Source organism: Vidua chalybeata, chromosome 2 (assembly GCF_026979565.1).
Source record: "Vidua chalybeata isolate OUT-0048 chromosome 2, bVidCha1 merged haplotype, whole genome shotgun sequence".
Lineage (NCBI taxonomy): Eukaryota > Metazoa > Chordata > Aves > Passeriformes > Viduidae > Vidua > Vidua chalybeata.
Genome location: NC_071531.1, coordinates 79,502,816 through 79,517,606, shown reverse-complemented (window position 1 = coordinate 79,517,606; position 14,791 = coordinate 79,502,816). Strand labels below are relative to the sequence as shown.

Sequence of the window (14,791 nt, the reverse complement as noted above, 5' to 3'; positions counted from 1 at the left end):
ATCCAGGGAATTTTAGCCCAGTTAGCCTAACCACAGTGTCTAGAGATTACAAAGTAAGTCTTCTGGAAGTGCACCTAGGAACATGACAGGGAATGAGAACAGTATGGATCTCCCAAGGTAAATCATACCTGACCAACTTCAATGCCTCTTGAGATGTTTACTCAGTACTGAACAGCAGAAGTAGTTCTGCAAGTTTAGTTAGAATTGCAGAAAAAATAAAGAAATCTTTAATGTGTTATTTAATTAATTGTGTCAGATCATGTCATTCAAAAGTTTTTCACACACACAGGCAGGGCAAAGAGAACAGTGCACAAAAGCATAAAGCCTGTCATCTAAAGTAGTCTGCAGGCAATGCTCAGGGTTCCCCCTTTCACAGAACACCTCTGAGTCTTTTCCAAGTCATTGCAGCAATGATTCCCTTCGGCTGTAGGATGTGTGACTGCTGATGATCCTCAAAATACCTCTTGACTGACCAACTACCTTTTCTCATTATCCTAGCAGATAACCTTTCCCTAACCTTCCCAAGACACTTCAGGAAGCAGTGCCTGGCCTGAAGCAACAGTGCTCCAGATCTCAGCTGAGGCTGGGAACAGGCTGACTCCAGTGTCACAAATCTGAGCAGCTTCAAACACTTGGGCAAGTTGGAAATCAATCATGTGCAAACGAGGCCTGTTTCACAGGCACGTTTCCATGTGCTGTGAGAAGCAGGCAAAGTGAGAGTTCTTGGCTCAGCAGCCACTAATTTCAGCAGATTAAAATGGTATAGTATCTTACTTTGTTGTTTCAGCTGGCGTGGCAAATGCATCGGTAATTATCACAGGAAGCTAAGGAGGGGGAAGCACAATAGGAAGGGAGTGCAGGACGGTACCGTACTGTGGAACAAAGCAGGCAATGTCCTGCCAGGCAGCTCCTGAGCAGCACGCATTCCCTGGGGATTTACCCAGCCTGGAGATAGATGTGGAGGTGTTCTCAGTCCTGCAGAGGTTCACTATTAACAGTCCCTCTAGACCTGCTTCCGCAGCAGAAGAGGCTGCTGCATTTCCCCTTGGTGCTGCTGCCTTAACTGTGTAAGGGCTGGCTCCTGGGTTTGTGTTGAATTCACACACTGACTGCTACACAAGGCAGGTCAGAACAGCGTGGACTCCAGGCTGTAAATGGGCCTCAGTTTCTTGGGCTTATCCGTGCAGCACTCTAATGATCAAGCCCTTATATTCTGTCACTTTCGGGAATTGTGGCATTTGTTTCCCTTTCTTTTCCTGCTTTTCTTGTTTGCTGTTTATCTCATTCACTGGATGCCACTGCCAATTCCTCCTCTGCAGTGAAGATCAGCACAGAACGCCTCTGTGTTAAGCTGTCATCTTTTAATTCCAGGCTAAGGAGGCAAAACAAACAGAAGACCTGGTTTAGTTCTGACCTGGTTTAGCTTGTTGGTGTGCAGCAGTATGCACAGAGTCACCAGTGCTGCAATGGGGATGGAGATGCTTTCTTGCAGAGTGCAGGCAGCTGCCTGACAGCCTCTGCCCATGCAGGTGCACGAGGGGGCTCAGCCTGCACGGGCACAGTGGGTGCAGGCTGGCACCTTACAGGCAGGAGAGAGGGCACTGCTGCCATGGTCAGAACCCATCATTAAGGTTATGCACAGTATAGTCCAAGCACATTACAGTGGAAAGATTAAAAGCAGGAACCTAGAGATGGCCTCATTAGGCTTCCCCATTGTCAGGCAGCTCATCTCCATGCCACCAAAAATTCTAGGTCACCCTTCAGAGAGCAAGTTCCATCCCTGTGCATCAATGCTTTGCATTTTACTGCTCTTCTTGTTGACTAACTCTGCACCATTTCTAAGTTTATTTTCTTAATGTCTTACAGAGGCCCTCTGGGGGAAGGGTATCACTAGCCCACAGCCATGGAGGGGAAGACCTTGAGCTGCAAACACTTTGGCAGTTTTTTGCTCCAGCTTTGTTGTGTTTGACTTTTGAGTATGCATTCGGAGTGGATCTGGACAAGCTCCACTCCGCTTTCCAGTAATGGGCGGAACTGCTGCAGGGAGTTAATGTGAACCAGAATTTGGAAAAGCCCTAGGCTTCCTCCTCATCCATAAATGTAGATATATTTCCTTGGCTGCCCTTTGCTGGAGCTGTTAAACTAGAGTTTGCTGTTCCCCGGGCCCTCGTATTGGCATGGTTTTGACAGGGCGAAGCATAAGCAGGCAGGTCAAGAGTGAAAAATAAAAGATCGGGCTGAATTTGGTCATCTTTTCCACCAGTGTACTGTGGAGAGTCACTCACACAGGTGTTGTGTGAGGAAACAGGCAGTGGTGTGGCTGCACATTCCCATTGCTGCTGCTATTGGAAGGATTCAGCATGGTGGTGATGCTCAGCTCAGCTCAGTCAGCCCTCCAGGACAGGTGACAGGGCAGTGCCAACCATCAGCATGAGAGGACTCCTGCCCCCAAGCACCCCCATGGTCCATGCTTTCCCCCGTGTTCCCTGCTTAGCCACTGGCTGCTGGGACCCACAGCACAGAGCAGAGCCTCGACCTCGGCACTGGGCAGCGCTTTCCCCAGAGACTCGTGCAGCGCTTCCTGTAACTCCACGTGCAGAGCTGCTCGCCCCTCTGCCCACTCTCCCCACTCTGAGGAAGGGTCAGGTCCCCAGGAATGGGAGCCTCTCTGCTGCAGCCTTTCCCATGTGATGCTGGGGAGCAGATCCTGTCCTCAGGTTATGCTCCAGTGTACCTCCACTGACATCTACTGGGGCTTGTTCTCACTTGCAGTAGTACATGTGGAACATCAACCCCACAGGGTTTTCCTTAATGTTTTATAATATTTTGAATGTGCCCGAGTGTCAGAAATTGATTTCTGCAGCGATGGCCATGTTCCTGAGTGTGCCTTAGTTCTAAATGCCTCTTTTTTGTATTGGTTCTGCTGTGGTCTTCCCAGAGAGATCCCGAGGTCTGCTTGCTATTTCTATTTTGTGATATCATGCTTAGCACTCACTTTAAGTGTTGGATAGACAGGATGGTTTGCAAGCACTTTCCTTTCTTCTCTCTGTACCCCTCCATATCACCTCAGATACAGACCAGCCAAGCTGGCTCTTGCTAACTACTTAGGGAAGCAGTTATCTGCAATAGCAGCACTCTTTCTCTTTGGAAAACAGATAGACCAACGTGTTGAAGGATGGCTGGTTTTTTCTTGCCATGCTGAGGAGTTCCCTGCTCCAGTCTGACTTTCTTTTAGAACTGAAGCACAATGATTAGCCAGTTCTTTACAAGAACCAGCTGTGAACCCTTCTCCACAGAGATACTCCGTTGTTCTGTACTCAGAAATTGTAATTATCAAAGAAAAATATTGAGCTAAGGCCAAAGTACAGTAAGTTTATTACTTGAGTAATGGGGGTGAGATGGAATTTGGGAGACATAGAGGGATTAGAAACACGTTGGAACAAGAGAGGAGGATTAGGAGTGGCAGAGCTGAACAGAGCCCTGCTGTTAGTCAAAGCTGCAGTAGAAGTGCAGGGGATGAGTAATGGCACACCCAATCCCACAGGTCTCTGCTCTGCAGACTGAGTCCATGCCGCCTTTCTTTTCATACACACCACTTGTCATATTCCTGCTAGTGACACCTTTAAAAAGTACCTCAAGTACCTCCCTCTGTTGAATATCTCAAGAGCATTTCCCACTTAAATGGGTTTGCAAATACCAGCATTTGTCCCATCAGACTTCTTGACAGTCGCAGGGTATAAAGCAGTTTTGCCTGGGTCAAGACCAAGAGAAACAAGATATTTCTCCAGTAACATTTCAGTCTTTTCGATACTTTCCATGCATCTATCACTGCTAATGCTATGACCTGGCACACCATCACACTGTAATGGTTTAACTTCTGGTTTTTTAACTTTGATCACCCACACAGGGATTTGGGGATTTGTGTGCAAAGTAAGCCTTGGAGATAGTGTGTGAACATGTGTGAGTGTACACACAGATGTTCATGCTCTACTGCATGTCACAAGCCTGGCATTACTGACAACTGGGGGACCCTGGTCTCTTCCTATTTCTTTGCAGTTCAGACTTACAGGGTGGAATCTCTTCCTGCACAGATTAGATGTTTGCAGCAAAAGTGCCTACATGTATTCCCGTTACCTTGTCTCTCTAAAAAACATATGGTAGTGGTGACTCTTCCAGGGTGTATTTCATTTGACCCAGTTCAGGTGGCTGCTTTAGCATAAGCAGGATCATACATGTTTAGAGGAGTCCCATCCTCAGCATCTGTCATGGCAGCACACCAAGCAGTCCTGCTGATTATGGACTCACCCTAACAGAGAGAATGAGCATGGACTGGTTATGTGACACCCATAAAACACAAAAGCTAAAAACTAGGCAGTTATCCAGTGTTCTTTTAAATTTCTTGGACACTTCCTCTGTAATTTTCCTAGTCCAGTGGAATTTCACCAGGCAGATTCACTACTTTAAAGACCGCATTAAAAGGCAGAGATATAGTGCAGGAGGAGCAAGAGGAAATCCTTTGTACACTTCCTTCAGTTGTGTGACATGTTAATACTGAAGCAACAAGGTGCTCAGTGGCTGGTTCCCTCCCATCAACTCCCTTTTAAACTGACTGAACTCAAATGGTCTGGGTCTGGAAATGTAATGATAAAAACTTTTCTGAGCTGATGAAGGGAATTCATCCTTGATGCTGAAACGAGTGTCTCAAGTAATTCATTGCAAGAAAGAAGCTTACAAAGTTATCAACCATCAGTCTAGTTTGTTGTGTGTTTAAGGCATGAATGCTTGCAGTGCCCTCAAAATTCATGGATGCCTCATCCCTGGAAGTATTCAGGGACAGGTTGGATGGAGCTTGGAACAACCTGATCCAGTGGAAGATGTCCCTGCTTGTGTCAGGGGATTTGGAACTAGATGGTCTTTGAGGTCCCTTCCAACCCAAACCACTCTGTGGTTCTATGAAGTGATGCTGCCATTCTGTACCACTGTGCCAATGTGGACACCACATCTGTTGCAGAAGTGTGGCTCCTGTCACCTCTGCTAAACCAGAATTACTCTTAAGAGAAGCTAATTATTAGCTTTTGGAGAACTAAATTCATCTGAGTTATAATGAGAAAATGTTTCACATTGTACTGACAAATACTACTGGTCTGGCTTATAAAGATTTTCTTTGTCAGAGTAGAGTATATAGATTCCCTAAACAAGATAAGTCATGTCAATAAAAGTACTTCTTTGACAGAGTACTTGTGCTTCCACTATATTTTCTGCTTGCTAGGAAATGATAAGAGTGTGAATCATTCCCCAGTGATATACCAACAGATTCCTAGCTTGTCTGCAGCTTTTGCACTAAAGAAAAGGAGCAGGTACAGCTGAATTTGTTTTCTGGGTCCTTCAGAGATGAGGCAGCTCCATCTGCTGGTGTCACTGCTCGTGGTCATGTCTACTCAGGAGCTGCTGTTTCTCAGACTGTTCCTGATGCCTTGCAGCACCCCAGGCCCTAAGGACCCTGCAGGGAACCTCAGTGAAGCACTGGCTACTTGAAACCCTGAACCACTGGCTGATTACATGGGCGGCAAAATAGGAAATGCTGTAAATTTGGTGAAATCAGGCGTATTAACCTAAAAGTAGTCATTGCTTGCCCCAGCCATGACCACCCCCTCGCTACTCATTACTATCAGGTCTCTCTGATTTCTCACAAAGCTTCTAAAGATGAGAATGGAGAGACCAGCACTACAGCTGGGAATAGATCAAAATTAGGACATATCCAAACTGATATTCTTTCAAATGCTAAGGAAGAATACTAATCAACGTTATGATCCTTATGGGTCCCTTCCAACTTTCCATATTCCGTGATCAAACTTCCACCTTCTGTCCCAGGTCCCCTTTAACATTGCATCCAGTTTGCCCAGGTGAGCTGAGATAACACCAGTGCCTGAATCCTTATTAGCTTGTGCCTTATTTATTTCCACCATATTTTTTCACCTGGGACAGGACATTAGCTGAATGTTGCATGTGATTTATGTGTGAGTTATGTGGGGTAAAGGCAGGCTATTCAGTCTGGACATTTGGCCCCCTTAATGCATGGAAAGCTGTAGATATCACAGTGGCTGTAACAGCAGGACTCTGCTCCATTTACTGCATTGTTTCTCACTAATCTAGGATCAACTCCTGTTCTCAATGACTCCTTAATGTTTAGCAGCAGGATGTGATGGCTGTAAGTCAGGGTATCAGGGTGTTAGAGGAGTAAAAAAATGGTGATGCTGGGCTGTGAAGGTAAATAGGAGAAGAGGATGGTAAGTCCATAATCACAGGATTTTTTGACAAGGGGACCCAAGTTCAAACCACTGCTCTGCTACAGGGGTCTTATGTGACCTTGGAGAAGTCAGGTGCATCTTAAATCCTTGCAAATTAGGTATTAACTTCTTCTGACATTCTAGGATTTGGTGTCCCTTTGACTCTACATGGAGGAAAATTTGTGTTCTCCAGCCTTGCAGGAGAATTTGAATGTTAATATTTCAGCATAGGGAAGGCACTATGATCCTTCAGTGACAGAATCTAAGAGAATGATTTCTACCACAAGATTTCTGACAGTACATCTGCAGGATAGAGAGTGCATTTGCCAGGATGTCCATCTCATGGTGTTTCTCTCTTTCAGGCACAGCATCTGTTGCAGTCGCTGGCCTCATTGCAGCCTTAAGAATCACAAAGAGCAAGCTCTCTGACCAGAAGTTTGTTTTCCAGGGAGCTGGAGAGGTAGGAATGTTCCTGAGTTTGTACCTTAAAATGCTCCATCTTCAAATTTAGAGAGAGAAAAGTCAACTGTGAAACTTCCTGCAAGGCTTGGCTTCATGAGGATGAAGCACAGAAGCAGGTTCCTTGTCACTGGGCAGGATTGGGCCCTACAGGTGGATCTTGCTGCTGTGTGGAAGTTACCAACAGTCTTTCAGTGATTTCTTGGCCCGCGAGTCCTGGGCAGACTCTGTGGATACTACGAGGCTGCCCACGTGTCAGTGGGGCTTTAAGTACCTTTAGGGAAGTTCCTTATGAGGCAGGAATATTAAGGAGGCTGCTTTGAGTTCTCAGGGTTGATGTCTAGGGTAAAGCAGAATTTCTTTAGCAGCAGAGTCCAAAGGACTCAGACTCAAAGAACTGTAAGAACACGTTTCTATCTGGAGTCAGTCCTAGTGCTCCATGGCAGAAGCCAGGTCGCCTGTATGGCGCCTTGCTCAAAGAGAAAGGAAGAAGAAGAACCCTCCAAAGCCTGGTCCATGGACTAAAGGTGTTGGTCTATGACCTGTCTCAGCTCTTACTCACCTGTGAGACTTTGGGAAGATCTGTTATTATTTGTCTATCCCTCACTGAGACAAAGATTGTTCTCTGTCTCTCCACCCCTGCCGGCAGATATGTCTGTGCTGGTCACCATCTCTGTGGCACAGAGCCCCTCCTGCCTTGTTAGTCCCCATCTGGGCAGAAGGGCCAGGCATGGCTATAGGAGCACAAACACACAGAATGTCCAGGGCTGCTTTCCCAGGCAGGAATGGGAGAAGACTTTCCTCATGGCCGTATTTCAGATACAGCAGTCCCACTTGACTTTGAGTTCCTCTGTACTGGTATTATCACCAGCATTTTTAAAGGGTCTGCCTCTCTTCCTCCCCTGCAGCAGCTGATTTAAATTATGGAGACAGCCCCTGCTTGTCAAGGTACCACTTCTGCTTTTTCAGCCTCACCTGCAACCTGCTCTGCTGAATGATTGTAAAGGTTTTTATTTATGGCAGTACCTACAATGCTAAAATCAGCCCCATGCCTTGGCACTGTACCACAGAAAGTCTCCCTGCTTTTACAGTGCTGGGGGATGACCCAACCCACCTCTCATTTAAAATCTTCCCCCAAAAGATAATGATATCCCAATGAAGTTTTTATATACTGTGTTCCAGGCTGCAATGGGCATAGCTCATCTCATCCTCATGGCCATGGAAAAGGAAGGAGTTTCACAAGAGGATGCCATCAAAAAAATTTGGATGGTGGACTCCAAGGGACTGATTGTGAAGGTGAATTTGTCTCCAGAGCTGAGCTCCACTCACCTGCCATCCATTGCCAGCTAGAGAAGCCAGAGCAGGCAGATACTGTGGACCCCTGCTCAGCCCTGAAGTAAAGGCTGCCGTTTTATTGGTGTCAGCATTGCTGCTCTTGCTTTCAGAGGACTAGGTCACATGGTGACAAGTGTGCCAGCAGCAGTGGCTGCCCTAAAGGCAACACTTCAGGCTGGGCCTCTGAAGTGGAAGGATATCCTGCTGGCCATGGCCTCAAGCAGTGCTGGAAGTCTTGCACATCATATGGGGCATTATCACAGCAAAACTGTGCCCTGCTCGGTGACCCAGCCTGGCCCAGCTCCATTCTGCACTCCCTGGGGCCCCAGGGCCTCTGCCCTTGTCCCTCCTCAGACTGGAGGAGACTTGTGCTTTATGTACAAGTGAAGGGCAGCCAGGTCCTTCCTCCACACAGTCAGCATACTTTGGTGGGTGAGAGGAGCAGAGGCCAGCCCAGTGTGGCATTACACCAACCACTCAATGCCTGACTGGCTGAGCTCCTGCTATGTGGAATCTGCTTTAGGCAGAGGACTGAGAGACGAAATGAGCTGAAGGTGAGTTACTATGTTATGTGTCCACCTTTTGCCAACAGACCAAAGTTTGATTCCTTTTTCCTCACAGGGCAGGAGCCACCTGAATCACGAGAAAGAAATTTTTGCCCAGGACCACCCCAGTGTGGACACACTGGAAGAGGTTGTGGAGAAAGTGAAGCCTACAGCAGTTATAGGTGAAGTTCACTTAATATGACCTTTTCATGTCAATTCAATTATTAGGAAAGTTTCTGTCTTTCCTCTGGAGTCTCCTTTTGTTCTCCTAGTCAAAACAAAATGAGCTTTTTTCACCCTTGTTTTGTTGGTTGAGTTCTCCATATCCTTTTTGTCTTAACTACGGGGCACAGGCTTACTCACTTTTGGAGCTGTAGGAATTCTTTCAGACAGAGCTGTAGAGGGAGGTGCTGGGGGAGGCAGGATCTGGGCCTCTCAAGCAACAAACTTGGCCCTATCAGGCTGGGCAGGATGAGGATGACAACAGGCACCTCAGGAAGGTCTTTGGGAGTCAGAGGACTGCAGTCAGGCTGGCCAAAACACTTGTGCCCACTCTGCCTGGAGGAGCAGAGGGCTTTATTTTGAGATAGGCTTTAAATCTCACTGTCATATGGGAAAGATGCCACCTGCATCTCCAGAGATGAAGCTGGTTCCCTCCCACAGTTCATTTACCAGTCCCACAGGGACCAGCCCGATGCACTGAAGCTGCACAGCGGGAAGGCACCACCTCACCCTGCTGTTGCTGTTCCAGGTGTGGCGGCCGTCGCAGGCGCTTTCACTGAGAAGCTGCTGAAGGACATGGCAGCCTTCAATGAGAGGCCCATCGTGTTTGCCCTGAGCAACCCCACGAGCAAAGCAGAGTGCACAGCAGAGCAGTGCTACCACCTCACCCAGGTACCACCTCACCCCGGTACCTCACCCAGGTACCACAGCTCAGCACCGGGAGCACAGGGCCTGGCTGGATCCAGGACACCACAGCAGAGCATGCTGGCAAACAAGTGACAGCCTGCATAAATTGAAATAAGAGACATTTGAGCTGGGTGTAAAGAAAGATTTTGACACTGTGAGGAGGTGGAGCAGGGGGCAGGGCCAAGGTTGCTCATGCAGTCTCTGTCCTTGCAAGTTTTCCAAGACCAGATTGGGTAAAGCCCTGAGCAACCTGGACTGATTTTGTAGCTGACCTTGCTGTGAGCAAGAATTTGGGTCCCTAGCAGCCTGAACTACTTAGTGATCCTCTAAAGTGATTGCCTCCTTCACCCACAGCTGTCTGAGATGTCCCATCCTCTCTGGTTTCTGTCCCCTGTGTTACCCCAGCTTAGCTGTTTATGTTACTATTTCATCACCTAACTTAGACCCAATGTCACTGAAGAATTACAGTCATGTGAATTGACTTGGCTTGAGAGAGGAGCCCTTGGCTCACTCTTTCCTTTGCCTTCCCCACCACCTGCCTATGGCCAGAGCAATCACACAGCCCCAGACCTTTATCCCACATGTCTCTCTTCATACTCCGTAGATGGTTGATAGAGAGGTAGAAAGACTCCTCAGCAGAGCACTTGCAGTACAAACACATGCTCAGTGCTTGGTGGCCCTTCCCATGGCCCTGATCATGGCTGGGGGGGGTGGGGGGGGGGCGGGTTTGGGTCTTCCCACAGTGTCAGCTGGAGGTGGCTCTGGTGGAGATGCCTCTGCTGACTGAGTTTTGGCAACTTTGTCACCAATGTCCCCTGAGCACAGGTCATGATGAGCAGCAGAAATATAAGACTTCTCTTCCGAATCTGAATGCTTTTTTCTCTCTCTTTGATCAGGGCCGGGGAATATTTGCAAGTGGGAGTCCATTCCCAAAGGTAACCCTACCCAATGGACAGACCTTCTTCCCTGGCCAAGGAAACAACGCCTACGTCTTCCCAGGAGTGGCTCTGGGAGTCATTGCCGGTGGGATCCGACACATCTCTGATGAAATCTTCCTCATCACAGCAGAGGTTTCCAACTGACATTTAACTGATATTGTAAAAAAGATGATAAGAGGCACATGTATCTACTTCAGGTGTTTTAAAGAACCCGGCCCACGACAATGCATGGAGGGGAAATAGCTCAGTCTCAGCAAAAAGTTGCAGCCTTCTCCTGGCTCAGGGAAAGCTCACGCTTCCATTACACCTACAGAGGTGCAGGAGCCATGACAGGGTTCTCCTTCTCCACACCTGCTGCCCTAACACAGCACTGCCCCACTCTGGCTCCAGTCTGAAATCTGTGATGAAACGTGTACGCACATGTGTTTGAACAGGTCATGATGAGTTCCCACTCAGGACTAGTCCCAGCTGCTGAGGTTTCAGTCACATACCATGTAATGTGAGGGAATGTGGTATGTGCTTGAGACCATCCCTAAAAACTACCATTCTCTTCTTTCTAGACTATTGCTGACGAGGTGACAGAGCAGAATCTTGCAGAAGGAAGACTCTATCCCCCCTTGGGCAGCATCAGAGAAGTGTCTCTCAAAATTGCTGTGAAAGTGAGTATTTCCATTCTTATTTCCATCTTTCATGGTAGGAAGGGAAGGAATTGCCCTGGCATCATTTTTTATTTGTGTTTCTTTTTTAATTCAATTCATTTCAATTCAATTTCAATTCAATTTATTCTAAAATCTAAAGCAGTCATTCTCAGGAATTCTTCTGGCCATAATTGCTGCTTTGATTTCTTCCATCATTAAAACCTAGATGTGAAAAATGCATTCTGATTCTGGATGCCTCACAGCTCACAAAGCTCTGCTTCATTGCATGAAGCTGTGAGTCTTCAGCACTTTAAAAAAATGAGGTTTAGAGTTTAATTCAAACATGACTGAAATTGCCAAAAGATTTTAGGTTCCAAACTGCTATTTTGGAACCTTTCCTCATGTATTTAAGCAGGCAGCTTACATTCCCTCACCCAACTGAGGGTGAAGTGCAGCTGACTCATAAAGAGAAAAAAGAAAAAAACTGCACAATTCTGAAAGGAGGAAAGAGGGAAAACACAGACAGGGCCAAACTGCAGTTGGTTTCAACTTCATAACATGCCAGCATTGTTTCAGCAGCTCATTTTGCTTATCTTTTTGCAGATTGTTGACTGGGCCTACAAGCATGGCCTCGCTTCTTCGTACCCCGAGCCAGCAGACAAGGAAACCTTTGTGAAACTGCTCATGTACAGCTCTGACTACGATTCATTTGCTTTTGATGATTACAGGTGGCCCCCCGCAGCCATGCAAACACAAAGTATATAATGTTTTGTGAGAATTGTTCTCTCATTTTTGCCATCAGTTCCTGTGGCCCATGTCATTGCTGATATAACGCACCTCCAGGCTTGCAGAATGATAAAAGTAAATTAATCCAAGTTTTGTTTTTTATTTTTTTACTTGCCACTGATTTTTGTCTGGGGGAGCATGTCAGTAGGGAATAAAATGGAGTCCAGGGTGGGCAGTGGATACTCCAAGGAGGGTGACAGACTGGCTGCAGCCCATCCCAGTCAGTCAGCACGGCTGATTGCTGATTGCTTAACATACTGCCTACTCTCAGCTGCCCTGAGATAAGCTACCTGGGCCACCTCAGAAGCACAGAATCCCATGGCTACTGGGAGTGCCCATAGGAAGCTCGAATCCACACGGCCATCCCTCACACATGACAGCCATGCTTTGCCTGTGGCTGCCTGGATGTAATGGGAAGTGTGTGCATTGCCCTGGGAGTGTTGCACACTTGGGAAGCACCACTCTTTTCTGCTTCTGGAGTCCCTGATGCTGGGGAGTCTCAACCAACCCAAACTGGTGCATGGTACTGTCGTTTGCCACACCCCATGGAAACAAACCCCAAAACCTCCCTCAACCCCTCTCCTCCTCAATTCAGGTGGCCCTTCAAGATAACAAGAGTGAAGGGACACATAGGGGCCAAGCCAGAGAGCAGGACACCCCCAAAACCACATACAGCCATCACATTGGTGCAGCTCCCAATGGACACTGCTAAGGACGCACTGCCACCAGCCAAGGGCTCCCCTGGGAGTCCCTCTGTGTCACAGAGTTCCAGGGAGGCCTCCCCCAGCCTTGTGACATTGTCATACCTCACCGAAAATTATCCCAGCAGGATGGGTGCCCCTGACCATAACTGGGAAAGAACAGAGGGATTGCTGGCAACTGTTCCAGCACACACTCCCTGTGCTGCTGCGGCTGAAGGGAAGGTGGGGCTGAAGGGAAGGTGTGCTCGGGGGAGCGCAGCAAGTTGGGTGGGAGCCTTTTATGGGAGCAAGGCTGTGCCCGCGCTGCGAGTTCCTTGCCAAAGCCCGCAGCCCTGTGTTCCCACGTGTAGGGTTCAAAGGGAACCACTGGAGGGCTGCAGAGGACTTCTACGCGCAGCTTTGCCCCAGGAGAGAAGTCCTGTCGGCCGTACCTCACATTTTACCAGGGACTTCAGCAGTGGCAGTGAATATTCTCTTCTTGTCCAGTCTTGTACAAGAAAAGTCTCCCGTAGAGGGAATACTTACTGGAGTTGGAGTTGCTGGGCGTCTGCCCTACAAGGAACATCAACTAGTAAAAGAGACTAAATTGGTGTAGGAAAAACTCAAGTTGAATAGTGTGGGACTTACAGCTGCTGTGTTTTGTTTTCTAATTTAAAGCAAGGATATTTCTAGCAGATCATTTTGGCTTTCTCTGTTCCCAGTTTTTCTCTCAGCAGCAGGAAAAGTCTCTATTCTTAAATTGTTCTTTATTTCTTCCTTTGAAAAACAAGGTAATTTGAAACCAGTGATATAACTAGCATAAACACAAGAAAAATATATCAATACATGTAATAATTTGGCAATATTAATACCTATTTCAAGCTCAGAAAGGGTTATTGTGTCATCCAAACATGATGGCCTGACAATTTCCTGATATCTGAATTACCTCTGCCAAGAAAAAACCTTCACTTTTCTTTGCCTCATCTCTCGTGTCTCTCCTCTTATTTAACAAAATTTCATCTTATTTATAATTCCACTTGGTCTGGATTAGCCAGGTAGCATTTGTCCTGTAGTAAAATATGTTCTTCTTCCCCTGGCGGGGCCCATACATTGGCCAAGACAGCACATTGCTTGGAGTTGCCACAGGCTGTAGCACTGGCTTATCTCCAGGAGCATCCAGGAACCAGTGTGTAGCTCTGACAACCCAAGGAGCTCTGGACAATACAATAAAAATAAATTATATTGAAGTCAGGGCCATCCTCCTCTGGCCTGACTGTTCACTTCAGCCCTTGTGCCTGGTGTTCTGTCAGCTAGCTCTAGGCAGGAAGGGTCATCTAAGCCATAAAAAGTATTAATCACAGACTTTAGGAAAAAAGTCGGGATGTCTGGCCATTACGTTTGTATTAGGAACACCAGGCTGTTCTTACAAGTATCCACCCCAAATTAAGCCTCTACCCTTTAAGTCATGTTTTGAGGCACCTTCCTCACAAGCCCTGATTTCATGTGCAAATGGGAGACATTTGTTCTGCTGGCACTTCAAGGGTGTGATGACCTTTCCATCCTGAAAGGAAAATCTTGATAAAATCACTAATTAATGACTGAGCTTGAATCATTTGTCCCAGATATGTGAATAAACAAAGAAGCTAAAGGTCTGGCTATTAAACAGGAAAGAAAGGTTTTTCTTCATAGAGCGAGCTGTTCAAATACCTAAAATGGTGGTAATTGATTTATATGCAATTATTGGAGTGCACAGAAGCAATTATAGCTGTTATTTGAAGCCCAGTTCCACTGTGAGGTGTTTCTATGCAAAAAATTATTAGTTAGCCACTGATGAAAAATGGTGGTAGAAGGATGGAATTTCTCCTCATTTAAAGTTCATACCCAATTTTACCCCTCTGATCTCTGCTTTCTATATCTTGAGAATAACAGGGCTGTTTACTCCAGACCTAACAAATCCAGCTGACAAACCACTGGCAGAGAAGAGACTGTTGGCATGGGAGGGGATTTGATCACAGAACTGTAACACTGCTGGTATTATTGAAACAAGATCTGCCAGAGTCCAGCTCAACTCACAGTCACCCAGGGCTGTATTCATACAGTCAGCAGTCAGAGCACTAAATGTTATTTAGTCTGTAACTCCTGTAGATTGGTCTGGAAAGTCACTGAGGTGTCCAGAGGTCTCAGACATGAACCTCCATCGCCTTTCAGGGTGCT

General features: G+C 46.9%; 1 protein-coding gene across 4 annotated transcripts in view; it reads left to right on the top strand.

Annotated features, from left to right (window-relative positions):
- Positions 1 to 11,986, top strand: part of ME3 (malic enzyme 3) — a 117,302-nt gene extending 105,316 nt beyond the window's left edge. For all 4 annotated transcript variants that reach the window (XM_053935004.1, XM_053935001.1, XM_053935003.1 and 1 more), the window contains exons 8-14: positions 6,650 to 6,747; positions 7,929 to 8,042; positions 8,703 to 8,808; positions 9,378 to 9,520; positions 10,432 to 10,605; positions 11,034 to 11,132; positions 11,715 to 11,986. In XM_053935004.1, the coding sequence (XP_053790979.1) occupies positions 6,650 to 6,747; positions 7,929 to 8,042; positions 8,703 to 8,808; positions 9,378 to 9,520; positions 10,432 to 10,605; positions 11,034 to 11,132; positions 11,715 to 11,876 (896 nt within the window). In that variant the 3' untranslated portion in view covers positions 11,877 to 11,986. The remainder of the gene's footprint in view (positions 1 to 6,649; positions 6,748 to 7,928; positions 8,043 to 8,702; positions 8,809 to 9,377; positions 9,521 to 10,431; positions 10,606 to 11,033; positions 11,133 to 11,714) is intronic.
- Positions 11,987 to 14,791: the final 2,805 nt, after the last annotated feature.